Source organism: Microcebus murinus, chromosome 15 (assembly GCF_040939455.1).
Source record: "Microcebus murinus isolate Inina chromosome 15, M.murinus_Inina_mat1.0, whole genome shotgun sequence".
In the NCBI taxonomy this organism is placed as follows: Eukaryota; Metazoa; Chordata; class Mammalia; order Primates; family Cheirogaleidae; genus Microcebus; species Microcebus murinus.
The window spans coordinates 56805727-56822012 of record NC_134118.1 but is presented as its reverse complement, the minus strand read 5'-3'; the positions used below and the strand labels follow the sequence as shown (position 1 = coordinate 56822012).

General features: G+C 36.4%; 1 protein-coding gene across 2 annotated transcripts in view; it reads left to right on the top strand.

The window, feature by feature from the left end:
• Nucleotides 1–4324, top strand: part of FAT4 (FAT atypical cadherin 4) — a 157490-nt gene extending 153166 nt beyond the window's left edge. The window contains exon 16 of one of the 2 annotated variants that reach the window (XM_076010637.1): nt 536–4324. In XM_076010637.1, the coding sequence (XP_075866752.1) occupies nt 536–2397 (1862 nt within the window). In that variant the 3' untranslated portion in view covers nt 2398–4324. The remainder of the gene's footprint in view (nt 1–535) is intronic. The other variant, XM_012784166.2, reaches the window with a different exon arrangement.
• Nucleotides 4325–16286: the final 11962 nt, after the last annotated feature.

The following is a 16286-nucleotide window of genomic DNA, read 5'->3' as shown; positions in this document are numbered from 1 at the left end:
ATTTTCATTTGTGCTTTCGAGGCCCAGAAACCATCATAATTGCTAAAATTGTTCTTTTGCTCCTTAAGAACCTACATTTAACTCCTTGGGAGCAATATCACCTTCAGTGGCAATGCATAATCTAGTGGTTGAGGTTATTGGCCTGTTTTTGTTCTTTTTAAGTTGTTTAAAAAAAAAACCCCTTTATTTCTATGTATGCAAGTCTTGGTAAATAAACCATAAAAACTAAAGAAAGAGATAAATGAGAAGAGAGAGAAAAAGAAAGTCCAGCCTGTCCAAGTCATTCATAAGTCTTCAGAAGGAGAGGGATTCAGGCAGCGTGCTCCATGTGTGTGCTGTGGTTATCTTACACATCTCGCTCAGATGTGACGTGCACAGCCTGACTGCTTGTGAACTGGATGGTGGCTGAGACTGTGGTTTCTCTGCTCTCTCGAGAGGTGACTGTGAAACTTCTCTTTGCCAGATCCAAGCAGGATAGTGTGTAAGCCTTTGCTTTTTCTCTAAGACGCCTCACTGCTACTTCTTCCCCCCGCAGGTTTCGATGGCTGCATTGCTTCTGTGCTGTATGGCGGAGAAAGTCTTCCTTTCAGTGGGAAGCACAGCTTGGCCTCCATCTCCAAAACAGATCCCTCGGTGAAGATTGGCTGTCGCGGCCCGAACATTTGTGCCAGCAACCCCTGCTGGGGAGATTTGCTGTGCATCAATCAGTGGTATGCCTACAAGTGTGTTCCTCCCGGGGACTGTGCCTCCCACCCATGCCAGAACGGGGGCAGCTGTGAGCCAGGCCTGCACTCGGGCTTCACCTGCAGCTGCCCGGAGTCCTACACGGGGCGGACCTGTGAGATGGTGGTGGCCTGTCTCGGGGTCCTCTGTCCTCAGGGGAAGGTGTGCAAAGCTGGAAGCCCCGGGGGCTATGTGTGTGTTCTGAGCCAAGCCCCTGAAGAGATCTCCCTGCCGCTGTGGGCCGTGCCTGCCATCGTGGGCAGCTGCGCCACAGTCCTGGCCTTCCTGGTCCTGAGCCTGATTCTGTGCAACCAGTGCAGGGGGAAGAAGGCCCAGAATCCCAAAGAGGAGAAGAAACCCAAGGAAAAGAAGAAAAAGGGAAGCGAGAACGTTGCTTTTGATGATCCAGACAACATCCCGCCCTATGGGGATGACATGACCGTGAGGAAGCAGCCTGAAGGGAACCCGAAACCAGACATCATTGAAAGGGAGAACCCCTACCTTATCTACGACGAGACGGACATTCCCCACAACCCAGAGACCATCCCCAGCGCCCCTCTGGCCTCCCCGGAGCAGGAGATAGAGCACTACGACATTGACAACGCCAGCAGCATCGCTCCTTCCGACGCAGACATCATCCAACACTACAAGCAGTTCCGGAGCCACACCCCGAAGTTCTCCATCCAGAGGCACAGTCCCCTCGGCTTCGCCAGGCAGTCCCCCATGCCCTTGGGGGCCAGCAGTTTGACCTACCAGCCCTCGTACGGCCCGGGTCTGAGAACCAGCTCCCTCAGCCACTCAGCCTGCCCGACCCCCAACCCGCTGTCTCGACACAGCCCAGCCCCGTTCTCCAAGTCCTCCACTTTCTACAGAAACAGCCCCGCCAGGGAACTGCACCTTCCTGTGCGGGAGGGGAACGCTCTGGAAATGCACGCGGAGCCCTGCCCGCCCGGCATCTTCAACTACGCCACGAGGCTGGGCAGGAGGAGCAAGAGTCCCCAGGCCATGGCCTCGCACGGGTCCCGGCCGGGGAGCCGCCTGAAGCAGCCGATGGGGCAGATGCCCCTGGAATCCTCTCCTCCAGTTGGGCTCTCCATCGAAGAGGTGGAGCGGCTCAACACCCCTCGCCCTAGAAACCCAAGCATCTGCAGCGCGGACCACGGGCGGTCGTCCTCAGAGGACGACTGCAGAAGGCCCCTGTCCAGGACGAGGAACCCGGCCGACGGCATCCCCGCTCCGGAATCTTCCTCGGACAGCGACTCGCACGAGTCTTTCACTTGCTCGGAGATGGAATACGACAGGGAAAAGCCGATGGTGTACACTTCCAGGATGCCCAAACTATCCCAAGTCAATGAATCTGACGCCGATGATGAAGACAATTACGCAGCCAGACTGAAGCCCCGGAGGTACCCGGGCCGCAGGGCCGAGGGGGGGCCCGCGGGCGCCCAGGCGGCCGGGCCCGGCGACGGCGCGCTGCCCCTGCAGCTCGGGCAGCAAGCCGGCACTTTCAACTGGGACAACCTTTTGAACTGGGGGCCCGGCTTCGGCCACTACGTAGATGTTTTCAAAGATCTGGCGTCTCTCCCAGAAAAAGCAGCAGCAGCAAATGAAGAAGGCAAAGCTGGGACAGCTAAGCCAGTCCCCAAAGACGGGGAAGCAGAACAGTATGTGTGAAGTTTATGTACTGGCTTCATAAAAAAAATATATATAAACACAAGAAACACTCAAACCATGTACGGTTGCCGACTAGGTTGGGTCACATTCGAAACACAGGCCAGTATGAACTGGTGTGGTCGAGGGAAACTTTAATAAATAATAACCACAATGCTGCTGAAACAGACTCAAAACAACTCTTAATTTAAATATGCTTGGGTTGAATTCCTTTTCCTGCATGCATTGTGTTTTGTAACTAGCTACGTGGCATGCAGCATTTTGCAAAAGTTTTTCTTATTTACCAGTGTTTGATTTGTGATTTTTAAAATTAATACCTTTATCATTGCAGAGATGAACTTGTACTTTCACAGTGGGGTAAGTGTACTGTTTCCATTGTATTGTTATAATTCTATTTTGCATTGCAAGGTCCGTAAGTTTTAACCAATCCTCGTGAAGTGTAGTGAAGAACGCCCCTATCCCTGAATGGAAGACTAAGTACAATTAACATTTTTCAGAATTATAGGTTCCATGTTTGATGTTGCTCAGAAATGCCTCTGAGTATTGGAGTAAGTTTTACGTGACAGTGGGTACTAAAATCGAGTCATTTTGTTAAGCACTTTAAAGCTTTCTTATGAAATTGTGTTAAAACTTCTGAACCCTTTTGCAGATGATTATAGTCTCCTGACTTTCATTGGGCTTCCATTTGGAACGAAATGATCCGCATGTTGTCCCCAGAACACTGCCATCTTCCTACTGCAAATGGTGCTCTCAGCAGCGCTTCCAAGAGACATTTTCAAAAGTTATTTATTGAAAAAATATTCTATGCTTTTAACATTTTAAAGAATTGATCTAAGGAAAGCCTATGATTGGACTTATTTTTCAACCATTTAACATTTACTCCAAGTACCCAGTTTTTATAATTTATATAAAGTCCAATTTCAACACTTATTTTCTGTCATTTTGTAGATCATTTTTTTTAATACTGTGTAAAAACTTTTTTTACACCTAAGCTGTGTTTTTGATACTGATATTTTCCTATGATGAATGGTTTTCTTACTTTCGGGGAAGGTAAGAAAATACTTTTTTTACATTTGTTACTTATGTAACATTCATATTTTCCACATTTTGATATTTGTAACATACTGTATGCTTTCTACTTGTAAATGTCAACAATAGAATTAAAATATTTATTTAAAATACTTTGTATTCAGAGTGTAATATATTTTTTTTATCATTCTTAATCTTTGTATGACCAATTGAGAATAATCTCTGCTTGTCAATAGGCTATGGGAAGTTGAACTATAATATATATGAGCAGCATTATTTTCTTTTATAAAACAGGAATATGGATCATTACCAGAACAGATATTTTCATGTCACTTTACTGCATTCCTTCTTGTCAGAATTCTTGGATATCCCTAGAGTATAATGAGTCTAGACGAGGTTGATCTTAGGGGCTACGTTTGTTATAAACCCAGTTTAAGCATTCTTGGAATAAATGTTTGGAAGTTCTCAGTAGAATATTTTCACTGAAGATCAGTTTGGGACCAGGCTTATAGTTATAGAAGCAGCAATGAATTAAAGCTAATTATGGAAAAATGCCTGAGTCTGATTTTCTTCAAGGATCCAGCCCCAAATTTTTTAAGTCCAATGATGGGTAAAAAGAATGATAGCAAAAAAAGCTCTGTTACACATACATGTTTTTAATTTGTCGATTACCCTGCTGCATAAATTCTAAACAAATTTTACATGCTATATTAGCCAAGACAATCCTATAGTCACCCAAGAGGAAAACTACTCAGGAAAAAAGAATCACCCATAGCAGGAGTCATAGTTATATCTTAAATAACAAGACTTCTAAAAATTACCTCACAACCTCAGACAGAACACTTGTAATTAAATATCTGTCCCAAACTTAATAATTGTTAAAATATTCTCCTATAATACTGTCTATATCATATTTAATCAATAAAATATTTTTAAATCAACAACAGATTGAGATAGATGCTAGAATTATTTTGTCATTTAATGATGAGATTATTGATTTTTATTTCAGAATAGGAAGTAAAATGAGTTTAATCTAAATCATGATATTTCTTTAATGTGGTTTAGAGACTGAATGTAAGACTCTAATCTAATTGTCCCTTTATTTTTGTCACCTGTGATGAGCCAACATGTTTTAATATTTCCCTATGAATTTCAGTATTATAAATTTCTGCTCCAAATATGGGAACATGTTGATTGCTGTGTGTAACTCAAAACAGAATACTTTTTTTTTTCAGAAACTCTGAAGCATCTCAATGTCCTCAAGAATATAAACTCTATAATTTAGAACAGAGCTCAAAGTAAAATGATAAACATGATTATAGCTAAGGGTTAAAGAGATAGAACTTGATGCCAAGATTTTGTGTTCTTATTCTCTAAGAATTCTTTGTGAGATAGAAAATTACTATTCCCTTGACTAATCAATTCCAGTTTAGGAATAAGATAGAATTCTTGTAAGAAAATTTCTAGACTTTGGTTCCTTTTGGAAATCTTTTCCACTGAAGCAAAAACAATATTTACAGCAAAACAAATCAGAAATGTATGAAATTAAGGTCTCACTTAAAATGGAGAGTAATACTTAACTTATTGAAGTATTGAAGTGACATAGCATATACTGGGGGGAGGGGGGGATTATAGGCAAGTTGACAGAGTAACAATCCCCACAAATAAATGGCCAATAGTGACCTGAATGTTCACACATAAAATTATGACCTTTTCAGAAATTTAATCCAGACCCAGTAAAGGTTGATTAGATGGCCTGGAGTACAGTCACTCTTTTGGGCTCCTTCTGTATCTGCTTTGTGGAGAAAACATTACTTTGTTTCAGGTACGTGCTGAAAATACCCTAGTGGTTATGCTTTCAGCCAGAAAAAGAAGCCTGTGATCACTCAGCCACGGGATCTGTGGGCTTCAGTGGCAGCCTGACATAGGACTCTGCTTACTCAGTTCATAAGGACCATGTTTCTGTTTCTTTCAAAGCTGTTTCTGGAATTTTCGAAATGAGCTGATTTTACTGATAGCTTGTTAAGATAAATTAAGATCATTTTAAGAAAATAGAGCATCAGAAGCACAACTCCTGAATTACATGTTAACAAAATGCTTCCCAACACCAAGGCTGATGAGAAATACAACTGGCTTACACTATTGCAAGCTGTATCCTTTATAAATATTTTATTTCACAGGGAAAATAGAATATATCATCTAGTAACTTTATTACTTCAAGAGAATCTGTCTAAGAACAAATCACTATTGTCATGTAAGTGCATTTTAATTTTACTCGAATTTACCATTATGGTAGAATAAATCTGTGAAAAGTAAAATTTTTAAAATTATAAGTCAATAATTCAGCCATGCAATTTCTCTTTTCCCATTTTATGTCATAGATTCAATTTTGAAAGGACTAACATTTCAAGATGACTGAATTTAACTTCCCTTAGGAAAAATAAACCTAGAAATTAAATACATTTTAACACATTATTAAACATTTCAGTATGAAGTAAAATATTAAAGTCTATGATAAATCTAGTATATGTCCCTTAAAGATATTTTGAATGAAATGCCACATCATTAATAATTTATATGGTTACTACTACTACTAAGCCAGCTAGTATTTCTAAGGGTTTATCAGTCCAAGTGAAATAGGTCAGTTAAATATAAACTTGATATTTTCCTTTATTCTTAATGAGGGAAAAAACACTATTTTCTAATAGATTTTGGTGAATACAATTCTGGTGCATGCAACTAGATATCAGTGGTTCAATATAACCTATACATCTATGATTATTATTGCAAATAAATATATTCTAGACTAAAGACCATGAAGTACAATAATCTTCCTTAACAGAGAAATGCATTTATGACACAAAGAAGTTGATGAACTGGGTTAAATTTAATCACAAACAATAATTAATGACCTTTACATGCCAGGCACTCTTCTAGATCATTGGAATAAAGTAGTGAAAAAACAGACATAACATCTGGCTTGCTGGAACTTACATAAAGGAGGTAGACAATAAATACAGTAAATGATTATATATTTGTAATATCTAGTTGAGGCAAGTACTCTCCAGCCAACTAAAACAGATCATGGAGAAAGAGAGTGATGTGGGAGTGCGTATGCTATTTTAGATGCATTGATCAGGAAGACCTTTCTAGGGAGATGACATCTGAGGAGACAGGTGAGTGGACACACGTATGACACTGTTGCAGGCAGAAGCAGTGGCACGGGGAACCCCAGAGTAGGCGAATAGCCCATGTTAGAGGAACAGCAAGAGGATCAATTAGGCAGGTCATTGTTAACACACCAGCAAAGACTGCACCATAAAAAGCCTAGGGATGAATGTCTGTGAGGATACTAAGCAATAATGATAACTCAAAACAGACCCAGAAACAGAATTATTGTTGAAGCAAATCTTCAAATGTGAATGAATTCTGAAAATGTGAATATGCACTTACGCTGCACTGATGTCTGAGATCCAGAAGACAAAAAGCAAGACGTGTGTACTCAAGATGCATGTCTGTGCCAACACTGATTAGTCTTGCTACCCTTTGTGACAACCCCAAACTGGAGGAATAGTAATAGGCAGAGCGTTAAGATATATGGCAGCAGGGTAATGTAGTACTTTATTGCTGAAGCATGTATATACCCAAAATATGAGATATATACTGATAAAGAGGTTGTAGAAATTTTTATTTTGAAGATTGACTTTTATATTTTAGAAGTGGATCATTGGTAATGACAATTTTTCAAACTGAATGAGATGGATTCATATTGATGGGAGGGAGTGATGGCCAATAAGTTACCTCTGAAACACAATGGTAATCTATGCCTGAATTCAAGGCAACAAGGGGTTGCCCAAAGAGCTTCTAATGAGTTGTTTGTTTCTTTATAATGAGTGTAGTTACTTCCATCTGTGCATCAGTAATAAACTTTTTTGTCAAAGTATGTAGGAATTTCATTAAGGACCCAAATGGAGTGTGCAGAAATAGGATTAAAATATAAAGACATTTTTGGTATTGACCATGAAAACTCTTGGGGAAGTCTTTTTACACACCGTGTGATACGCATATGTTGGACCCACAATTGTGTTATGATTCACACAGTTCTGAAAATGTGTAATTGACATTAATACAGATAATCTAAAGACTGCTCACACTTATTAAAGGACTATGTTGAATAAATGAAAATTTCATCAAATCCTCATAATAATGTGTGATATATTCAAAATAGACCTACTAAGACATATTTATAAGAAAATATCCATAGCTGAAGACATGGCAAGACCCACAGAATCTTTAAAAAGACACTGCCTAAAGGCAAATGGTTTTCAGGTGACCCATTTGAAATACCTATTTGAAATTTTATGAGCTTATGTATCCAAACTCCCAAGTCAGATTGCAAAGTACAAAGTGCAGTCATCATGGTATTCTGGCAGAAAGTTAAGATCTTAATCTATGTACCATTCTAGCCCAAATAAAATAACCAACAACTTACAAAGTTCTTTGGCAATGTCACTGAGTTCCCCATTTCATTGAAACCATATTGCATGTGGTGCAGATGTTGATCAAAATAAGATTCTGTTTTGCTAGACCAGTCTACTCACTCAAAATCATTCTCCCCTTACTCTGTTTGTGCAGTCAGAGGCCAGAATGCTGCTGAAAACAGAGTTGTTGATAATTAACTTTGAAGTCAAAAAGTAAAACTTTCCAGGAAAAGATTTCTTTAGGAAAAATAGCATGATTAGTATGATTAAGACAATGAGTAGCATAACTTACTCCAAAAATGTGTGAAATCTTTCACAGCTACAGGTCTGAGGAAAGAAAAAGATGCCTTATACAGAATTTGGGATAATTCCACTCAGAAAGTCAGGTAATGAGATGTACTCTTTTTAGGAAACTGGTAAGTTTGACAAATGGCTTTGGATAAATAGAAAATAAAAAATAACTGCCCTCATTTGCTTTGGCAGAACCATCATCAAGAAACTTAATTTGACAATCATCTAGTATTTAACAAGAAGCCATTTATGTCTTAAAAATGTTTTGTCTAATCCAGGCAAAAAAGCTTGCAGTAGCACATGTGCAGACTGATATATGGATTTGGGAGTGAATTTAAACCAGATTTTTTTCTCTTTTAAGCTTTATAGACAGTGAATATTGGATAATGTTTTAAGAAAGATGATGGATTAGGCTGTCAATATAATAAGATATTTAAAAAGTATGTTTTCAGTTGAAATTATCTTAATGTATGCAACTTCAGGTCAAGAACAGAGGTAGCACAAGAAATACTCAATAAATTTTACAGCAGCAAAGACATTTATAATTCATAATTTATATTCAAATTAAAGTATAATTCCTGGGCATTCTGCATTTAATAGTTACTTTTAAATAGATACTTGTTAAATGTTAAATAACTATGCCTTTTTAAGTTAGCCTGTGAGTGAGTCGTGGTAATGCATCCATTTTCTAATTTGTTCAACACTAGAGTTACTGTGTACCAAGCACTGTGGAGAGCCAGATGAAAGGAAGATGACTCTTGCCTTCAAGCAACTTGCGATTTTTGGTGACTAGACTCTTCCTTTTCCAAAGTACCTTGAAATTCGCATAGCTGTGTTTTGAGAGAATTGTTTAAATATTTCTAATGTAAATATGTGTGTTACATACAGTCTTCTGGACAATTAATATAATCAATTACTTCCTAAGCTTTGGTTACCTACTACATTTTCAAAAGTAACAAAATAATAGGCTTAGTGAACTTTAAAGAAGATTTCAGGCAATTTATTAATATTTTTCAGCAGTGCCTTCATTGTCTAATTATGCAAGACTTAATTAAGATCTCTAGTATTTGAAAGCTATTGCCATGAACTAACTACTGTCAGCTTTTTTCCTATCATATACTACTTATTTTGAAGTTGGTTCATTTGGTTTCAGGATTATACTTTTTCTCAAATCTAGTGTCATCCCTAGTAAAAAGTATGTGAGGTTATTCAGACTGATCATGTTTTGCTGAGTTTGTGGTAAATAGAGCTAAAGCTTAGCTTGGGTAAAATTACTGAATAATTACTTCTGACAGTAGTCTAGCTATCTCAGCGTTCCCTTTGCCTTCCAATTTCAATGTTCTTAATTTTCCATTTTAATTTCTCTAGCCCTTATTCAAATGGTTACAGGATCCATTTGTGGCTATATTCTGTGGAAAGGAGACATTCAAAACTGTGAAGAAAAAAAAAGAACCTAATGACTCATGTTTTCTCAGACATTGTTGTTTTTCCAACCATATATTTTTCTGACTATTGTGCTGAAACTAAATAAAGTATGCTATGTGTCCTGGTTTTGCTGTAAATTTTCTCTATAGTCCTCAATATAATTTCTCACTACATTTTAAACCTTGTGTTTTAAGTAAATCATGCATTTCCCAAAAGGTGCTGCATTGAGCAACACGAAAAAAGATTTTATAGACTCCATAATTATCATGAGGTGATTGGTAAATAGAATCTAATATAGTCATAATGTACATATTATTAATGTCACAAACTAAATTAAATATATATTTAGATACTGAATTCTACTGAATATGTTTTAATAGCAACTCATTGTTACAGTTTTTGACTATATTAATCAAAGAACTTAGTTTTATTTTATGACTATATCATCCTTAGTTAAATTTTGTTTAATAAGTAGCAAATGCCAGTAACAAAGTAGAAAATGGCTTTATTAATAATACTGTGTAACAAAGACATCAAAGAGAATAGGGAAAATAGGGAATGGGATGCCTCAGTGCAGCTTGAGCTAAGAAAACATTTGGCCTGTAATATTAAACATTGAAAAAATTTTGAAAGTGTTAGAAATTTTAGCTCTCAATGTGTCCTAGTAAAGTTGTTCAACTGTGGAGACAGTTGAGATTTGGGGGCAATTTCAGAGACAAGCTTCCTCAAAAATAAATTTCAGATTGTATTAAGCTAAGGTGACCTCTTTAATACTTCTCCTGATATTAAATTTGTTTTAGAATATTAGTATTCAGATAAGGTTAATTAGTAAAGGAAAGACAGCAGTAAATCTCACAGTTTAGATTGATATCCTATGACTGCAGCACTTTTATATCACATACAGCCATGTATACTCATACACATCAAAACAAAGCAAATCATGACACTATGTTTTTAAATTGAAAATAACATTATTTTTTTTAATTCATGAGTATTTTTGACAATTTGATAATATTGAGCCTTGAGAAAATATTCTAATCTTTTTCAAACTAAGATTTAATGAGAATGAATTTACAGTATTAGTATACTAAGCGTTGTCTTAATTCTAAAAGAATGTGCTGTGATTCTGGGATTTGGGCAAGGGAAGGAAGACAAGGAAGTTATTGATAAGGGCGGTGAAAAAAGGCCCCTTTGCAGAGTGAACATTGAAGCTGCCATTTAGAAGAGGAGTCTGCCAGGTGAGGAACTGGGAAAGAACATCTCACACAGAAGGAAGAGAATGAGCAAAGCCGTGGCAGTAGAAAGAGGCACTGTGTTTCAGAAACCAAAGAAAAGGGCCAGGGTGCTGGCAACACAGTGAGCAAACAAGAAGCTCAAAAGGGGGGGAAGTGGAAGCAGCGTTGCAATCTCACACAGTGTTCAACACAGTGCTCAACACAGCGTTCAAATGTGGTGAGGCGTTTGGATCTTACTCTAAACTATTGTGAATGTTCTTTACAAAATAGACCATTGACTCTCAACTATATTTTTAGTTGCTAAATCTCATTTTTAAAAATTAGCAGATATAAGAGTTAGTAACAGAGACTTGTGGCATTATGCTTACAAAAAAATATGACAACCTTGAATCGAGGTAATTCATGTATATGAGCACTAGGAACAATTACTGCAAGCATCTTTCTTTCACACACTCACTGAATATTCATGAAGCATTTTATTTGTGTAAGCTACAGCACTATCAAACTGTCCACCTAAATAAGAAATTATTATCCACCACGTGGTTCCTATTATAAAATTGCAATGATGTATGAAATTAAAATTTTAGCTAAGAAATTTAATTGTCAATTTGCTTTTGTAATTTAATTTTTCTCAATTGTTAAAATAAGTCTCTTCTCAGCAATTGCTGTAGATGTATACCAACATAGCAGTGAAAAACTAGGCAAATAGCTTTCTCTACAATGCATCCTAAACTGTTCCTTTGATATGCGATTCTAAGCCATCACTCATTGAGCCTGTCATATTACTGTCATTATAATCATCATTTGTGACCCTGCCTTTTGCATCCAGCACCATTACAGATGCCTTGGTTCAAAGTGGTGAACTAATGCCTTCCTGCTTCAAACCAGGCTGTCTTGTCAGCTCTTTTTATTTTTCTACAGTCCAAAGCTAAGCTGGTGTTTTATGCTTGCCCTTGCTGCCGGCAGCCAACCCATTTCATCCCCTCTTATGACAGCTGCAAGCCCTCACTGTCACCCATTCTCTACACAGTGGCCCTCACTGTCACCCATTCTCTACACAGTGAATGTAGATGCAATGAAAATTGTGTCATTATAAACACCTTTCAATTCCCTATAGCTGTGCTACACAATGATATTATCATGGACTACAAATAGATTCTCCCCTTCATTTTTATTCTAAGATTCTAATGAATTTGGGTCCTTTAGAATCAGGAAGCTATTATAATCAGGGTAGATGCTAACTAAAAGTTTGGAGAATAATGATTATTATTCTATCAGTGTTTTGTTTGTGTTTGTTTTGCATTTACTGTGTATAGGCTTGTTCTGGGCCTGGTGGACTAAATGAGGATGGTTTTAAAAAATGTCCAAGTCCTAGGAGAAACCTGATGTACAGATAAGGTACAATTCTGTCAAAAACCTAAATAACAATGTTTGACAATAAGATTTTGTCCTTTGAAAGTAGATGTTATTCTTCACAATTTTAATTATAAATCCTGGGAATCAAAGAGAGTAAGTGACTTCTAATCCCTACAAGACTGGGAAGGGGCAGAGCCATGGTTTGAACTGGGTTTTTACAAGATTTCAAAAGCTCACTCTTTCCCACTACTACCTAATACTTGTATATTTCTTTTCAGCTTTCAAAGAGTTCTCAGATGAGTCATTTAATTTGAAAATTATATCACATCTGTGAAAATGATCTAGTAAGAATGATAATCACATTTGATAAAGAGGAAAATAGTCTGAAATAGAGTTGTTCAAAGTCACAGTTAATAACTGGTGAAATCACTAATGTTTCTTTTAAAATAGACTAGCCCCATCTATTGTGTTCTTTATGCTATATCTGGATAAAATGTGGAAATGGTGGAATCCCAGAGTGACATCTTTGATATTAAAGTGCCAGCATTTAAAGAACATTAAGCCAGGAATTGTCATGCTAACAATAATGGTGTTGGAATATTAATTTGACAATGGTGCATGTTATTGGAAATTAGGAAACAATATTTAAAAAGCTATAAAGAAAATATGACATCAAAAAGAAAAAAATAGAAAACAATGTATAGAGCAGATAATGAGAACATGTTATAAACCTCATATACATTATTCTACTTAATTTAATTAATTGGTTTCATTTAGGTCTCACAACAACCATAAGACATAATAATTTTACTCTCTGATTTGCCTATAAGGAAACTGAGGTTTGGGGTCTTGTTCAAAGTGATAGAACTGATGAAGAGTAGAGCTGAAATTTAAACCCCAGTCTCTTAGAGTTCAAATTCAACTTTACTACTAAGTGAACCAATGACTTTCAACTTGTCAAGGTTCTCTACTGTTTAATGGATCTCTATTTTTACTTACAGTTCTTAACATGGTATTTCTTTGCTGTGTTTTCCCAGGACATGACTTAAACTTGTGTCCCTTGTCCTCTGTTTCTTAGGATGCTGATCCTGAATCAATGTGTTTCCATCATGACATGCTCTTTGCTATTTCTTTATGGATATATAGATAATGATAATTTCATATGGTGGTATGAGGATTATATGGTGATAATAATCAGCACCATCAACAACAAGAAGGATCAAGCTGACCATTTTTTTTTTTGAAACATTTAGTGAGCACCTACAGTGATTTTAATCCTGAGGCCAGTAATTCTGTTTTCCAACTAGTAGAATCTGATCTGGCCTCTAGTCAAATGAGTAGTAAAGGTAGTAACTAATCCTTTACTAGTCATGTTATGAAAGTATAAGATCTTCACTCCAAAAAAGAAGCAAACAAATTTGAAAGACATTTGTGATATCATGAGCCTCCAATGTAGTTCATATATAAGGTTCTAAGTAGACAAACTTAGGGATTTGTATATAGAGCACAAATGTGAGTACTTGAGACATATTGTTAACTCAGTACTCTTCATCAAACTTGAGGTAATGAGTTCAAATCTTCAAACATTTATAACAACGTATATTCTTTTTAGAAAACCATTGTGTATGCGTTTGTTTTTACCCTTTTAAAGCTAAAATCTCTCTTGTATATAAGTAAGATTATTTTGCCTTGAAGTTTGCAACCAGAAAAATTGCACTCCAGGCAAAAATGACAAAACAGTTTAGTTAACACAATGATTTCTAGAGCAGCCAATTTAATATCTTTCTCAAGTGAAAGATTTATAAATCATGTAGTCTCTGGAAGAATCATTGCCCTTGTGAAAGGGAACTATGTGTATATATTATTAATGCTCATCAATTTGTATTGTGAATAATAGGATACTTAAAAAGTAGCTCATTTATTATAGAGCATAACTTATTTAGAGAACTATATTGTTATAAAATCTTGAGTTTCCTTGTGCCCAATGTCTGCTAATTTAAAAAGTCATCTTACACCAGTGGACATAGGTTTTTTTGTTTGTTTAAAGCAAAACAGCATTTATCTTCTATGAATTCTTATAATGATACTAAAATATTTTAATAAAACTCTCATTTCTCTCTCCCTTATTTGATTACATGTGGAATTACTGTTTATTTGTTTTGTTGTTATTTCCTCCTCAGTATAGTCAATTGACATTTCACAATAATTAAAACTACCCCTGAAAAACTCACCAATAGGGAAGAAAAAAAGAGAATGCTTGGTTCAAAAGATATTCAAAAAAATATATAAAAGAGGTTAACAAAAAAATGCCAGTGCTTCCCCTGCTGAAGCTTCTTGTGTGTGTGTGTGTGTGTGTGTGTGTGTGTGTGTGTGTGTGTGTGTGTGTGATTGTGTGTGTGTATTCTGTGGGTAAATGAGGAAGGCTGGAAGTGTACTCTCTCATCACTACCCATTGAACAACTTTTGTACCCAGTAAAACCTCTTGGGGGCTGGAGTTGTGGAGCAAACCATCATCTTGAATTTCTTTCTCATTCTCATCTTCCTCTAAAAATGTCTTTGCCACCACAGTAAGTTGTTCAAGTTTTATGAATGACTGTGTATTCAATCCTCCCAATGATCGACAGACTTAATTAAATATTAATGGAATATATGAAAACACATTTGTAGACAGTAAAGCAAAACACAAATAAATTTAAGAGTGCCCCAGAAGTGACTTATTTTCAGCACTCCATTCTTGCATGTGTAGACTCTTTCTTATAAGTCTTTCTTAAGACTGGATAAATCATTTCTCAATTGAAAAGAGAGTAATTTAAGACACTGAATTACAATTTGCTTCAAAGTAATAAATAACATTTCCCTGTTTTGGATTATTTTTTTAGTGTGTCTAAAGATAAGAGGATAACATGGAAAATGAATGATATAATTCCTAGTGAATTCTACCTTTCAAGTTACATAATATGTGGTCCCTAAGTAGAAGAGGGAGAATATATTTTGAAGGATAATTATTGTATTTATTTTCTCTCTGTTTTTGAGGAATATAGATTATTATTAGGGTCTAATATCTTCAGACAAAAATTTCCTGACGTATGAAAATAACTTTATTGCATATGATACGATGTCAGTTAAAACCCACATACATTTTACGCTTCCTCTAATGAGTTTAAAGTCTCAGCAAGCCTTTATCTGAGGCATTGGGAGTGAGCTTCTTGAGACATGTTCTTATTTTAGCAATAGCCAGTTGCCAGCACCACTTCTTTGGCTTGGAGCTTTGTTCCTAGTCTTGACTGTGTTGTGTGATAAATTTGCAGGCTCTGCGGGTGACATCATAGTTGGAGCAATACCTTTCTGCACTGACATTGCTTTAGTATTTAGTAAACAGTGAGATATTTTTAAAATATTGCTGATGATTCTAAAGGAGTCCATTCCCAGAATTAAAATATGGGTTTGGTAAAAAGATTTCTTATAACTACCTATTTATTGGTAATATTGGAGCAGCCATATTATTCTCCCTATTTCCAAAGTTTTTCACCCCATTTATAAATGACACATACATTTATTTATGCAATTACCCATGCACTTTTCCATGTTACTGAGTAAAAAAATCAGAATAGGAAATGAATTTATTCTCATCATACTCTTTTTAATGTAGCCAGACCTGCAAAGAGAATAATAGTATAATAAAAATATTGATCATTATATTAGATTGTATGGAAGAGATTTGAGTGATAATATCAAGTTCTTGTGACTTTTAGCTAATATAGGAGACATAGAAATATATGAAAGTATTTTTTTTATAATTTGTTGTAACTGCTGTAATATATCCTTATTTTTCTGTTATGTGTACTCAAACACTTTCTGAACATCTTAAGAACCTAGTTTCAGGACTGGGAAAAAGTTTTATAAATTGATTTTAGAAAAAATATTTATGGGATAGATTGTATTATCATAAGAAATTTTGCTATTTTTTTCTTGCAGGGTCTATTCTTTTAGGAAAATGTTACTTCTCATGTCCTGGACATGAGGCTTGGCCATATTGCAATGGACATGAATGTGAGTGATTAATGTGAGTAAGAAA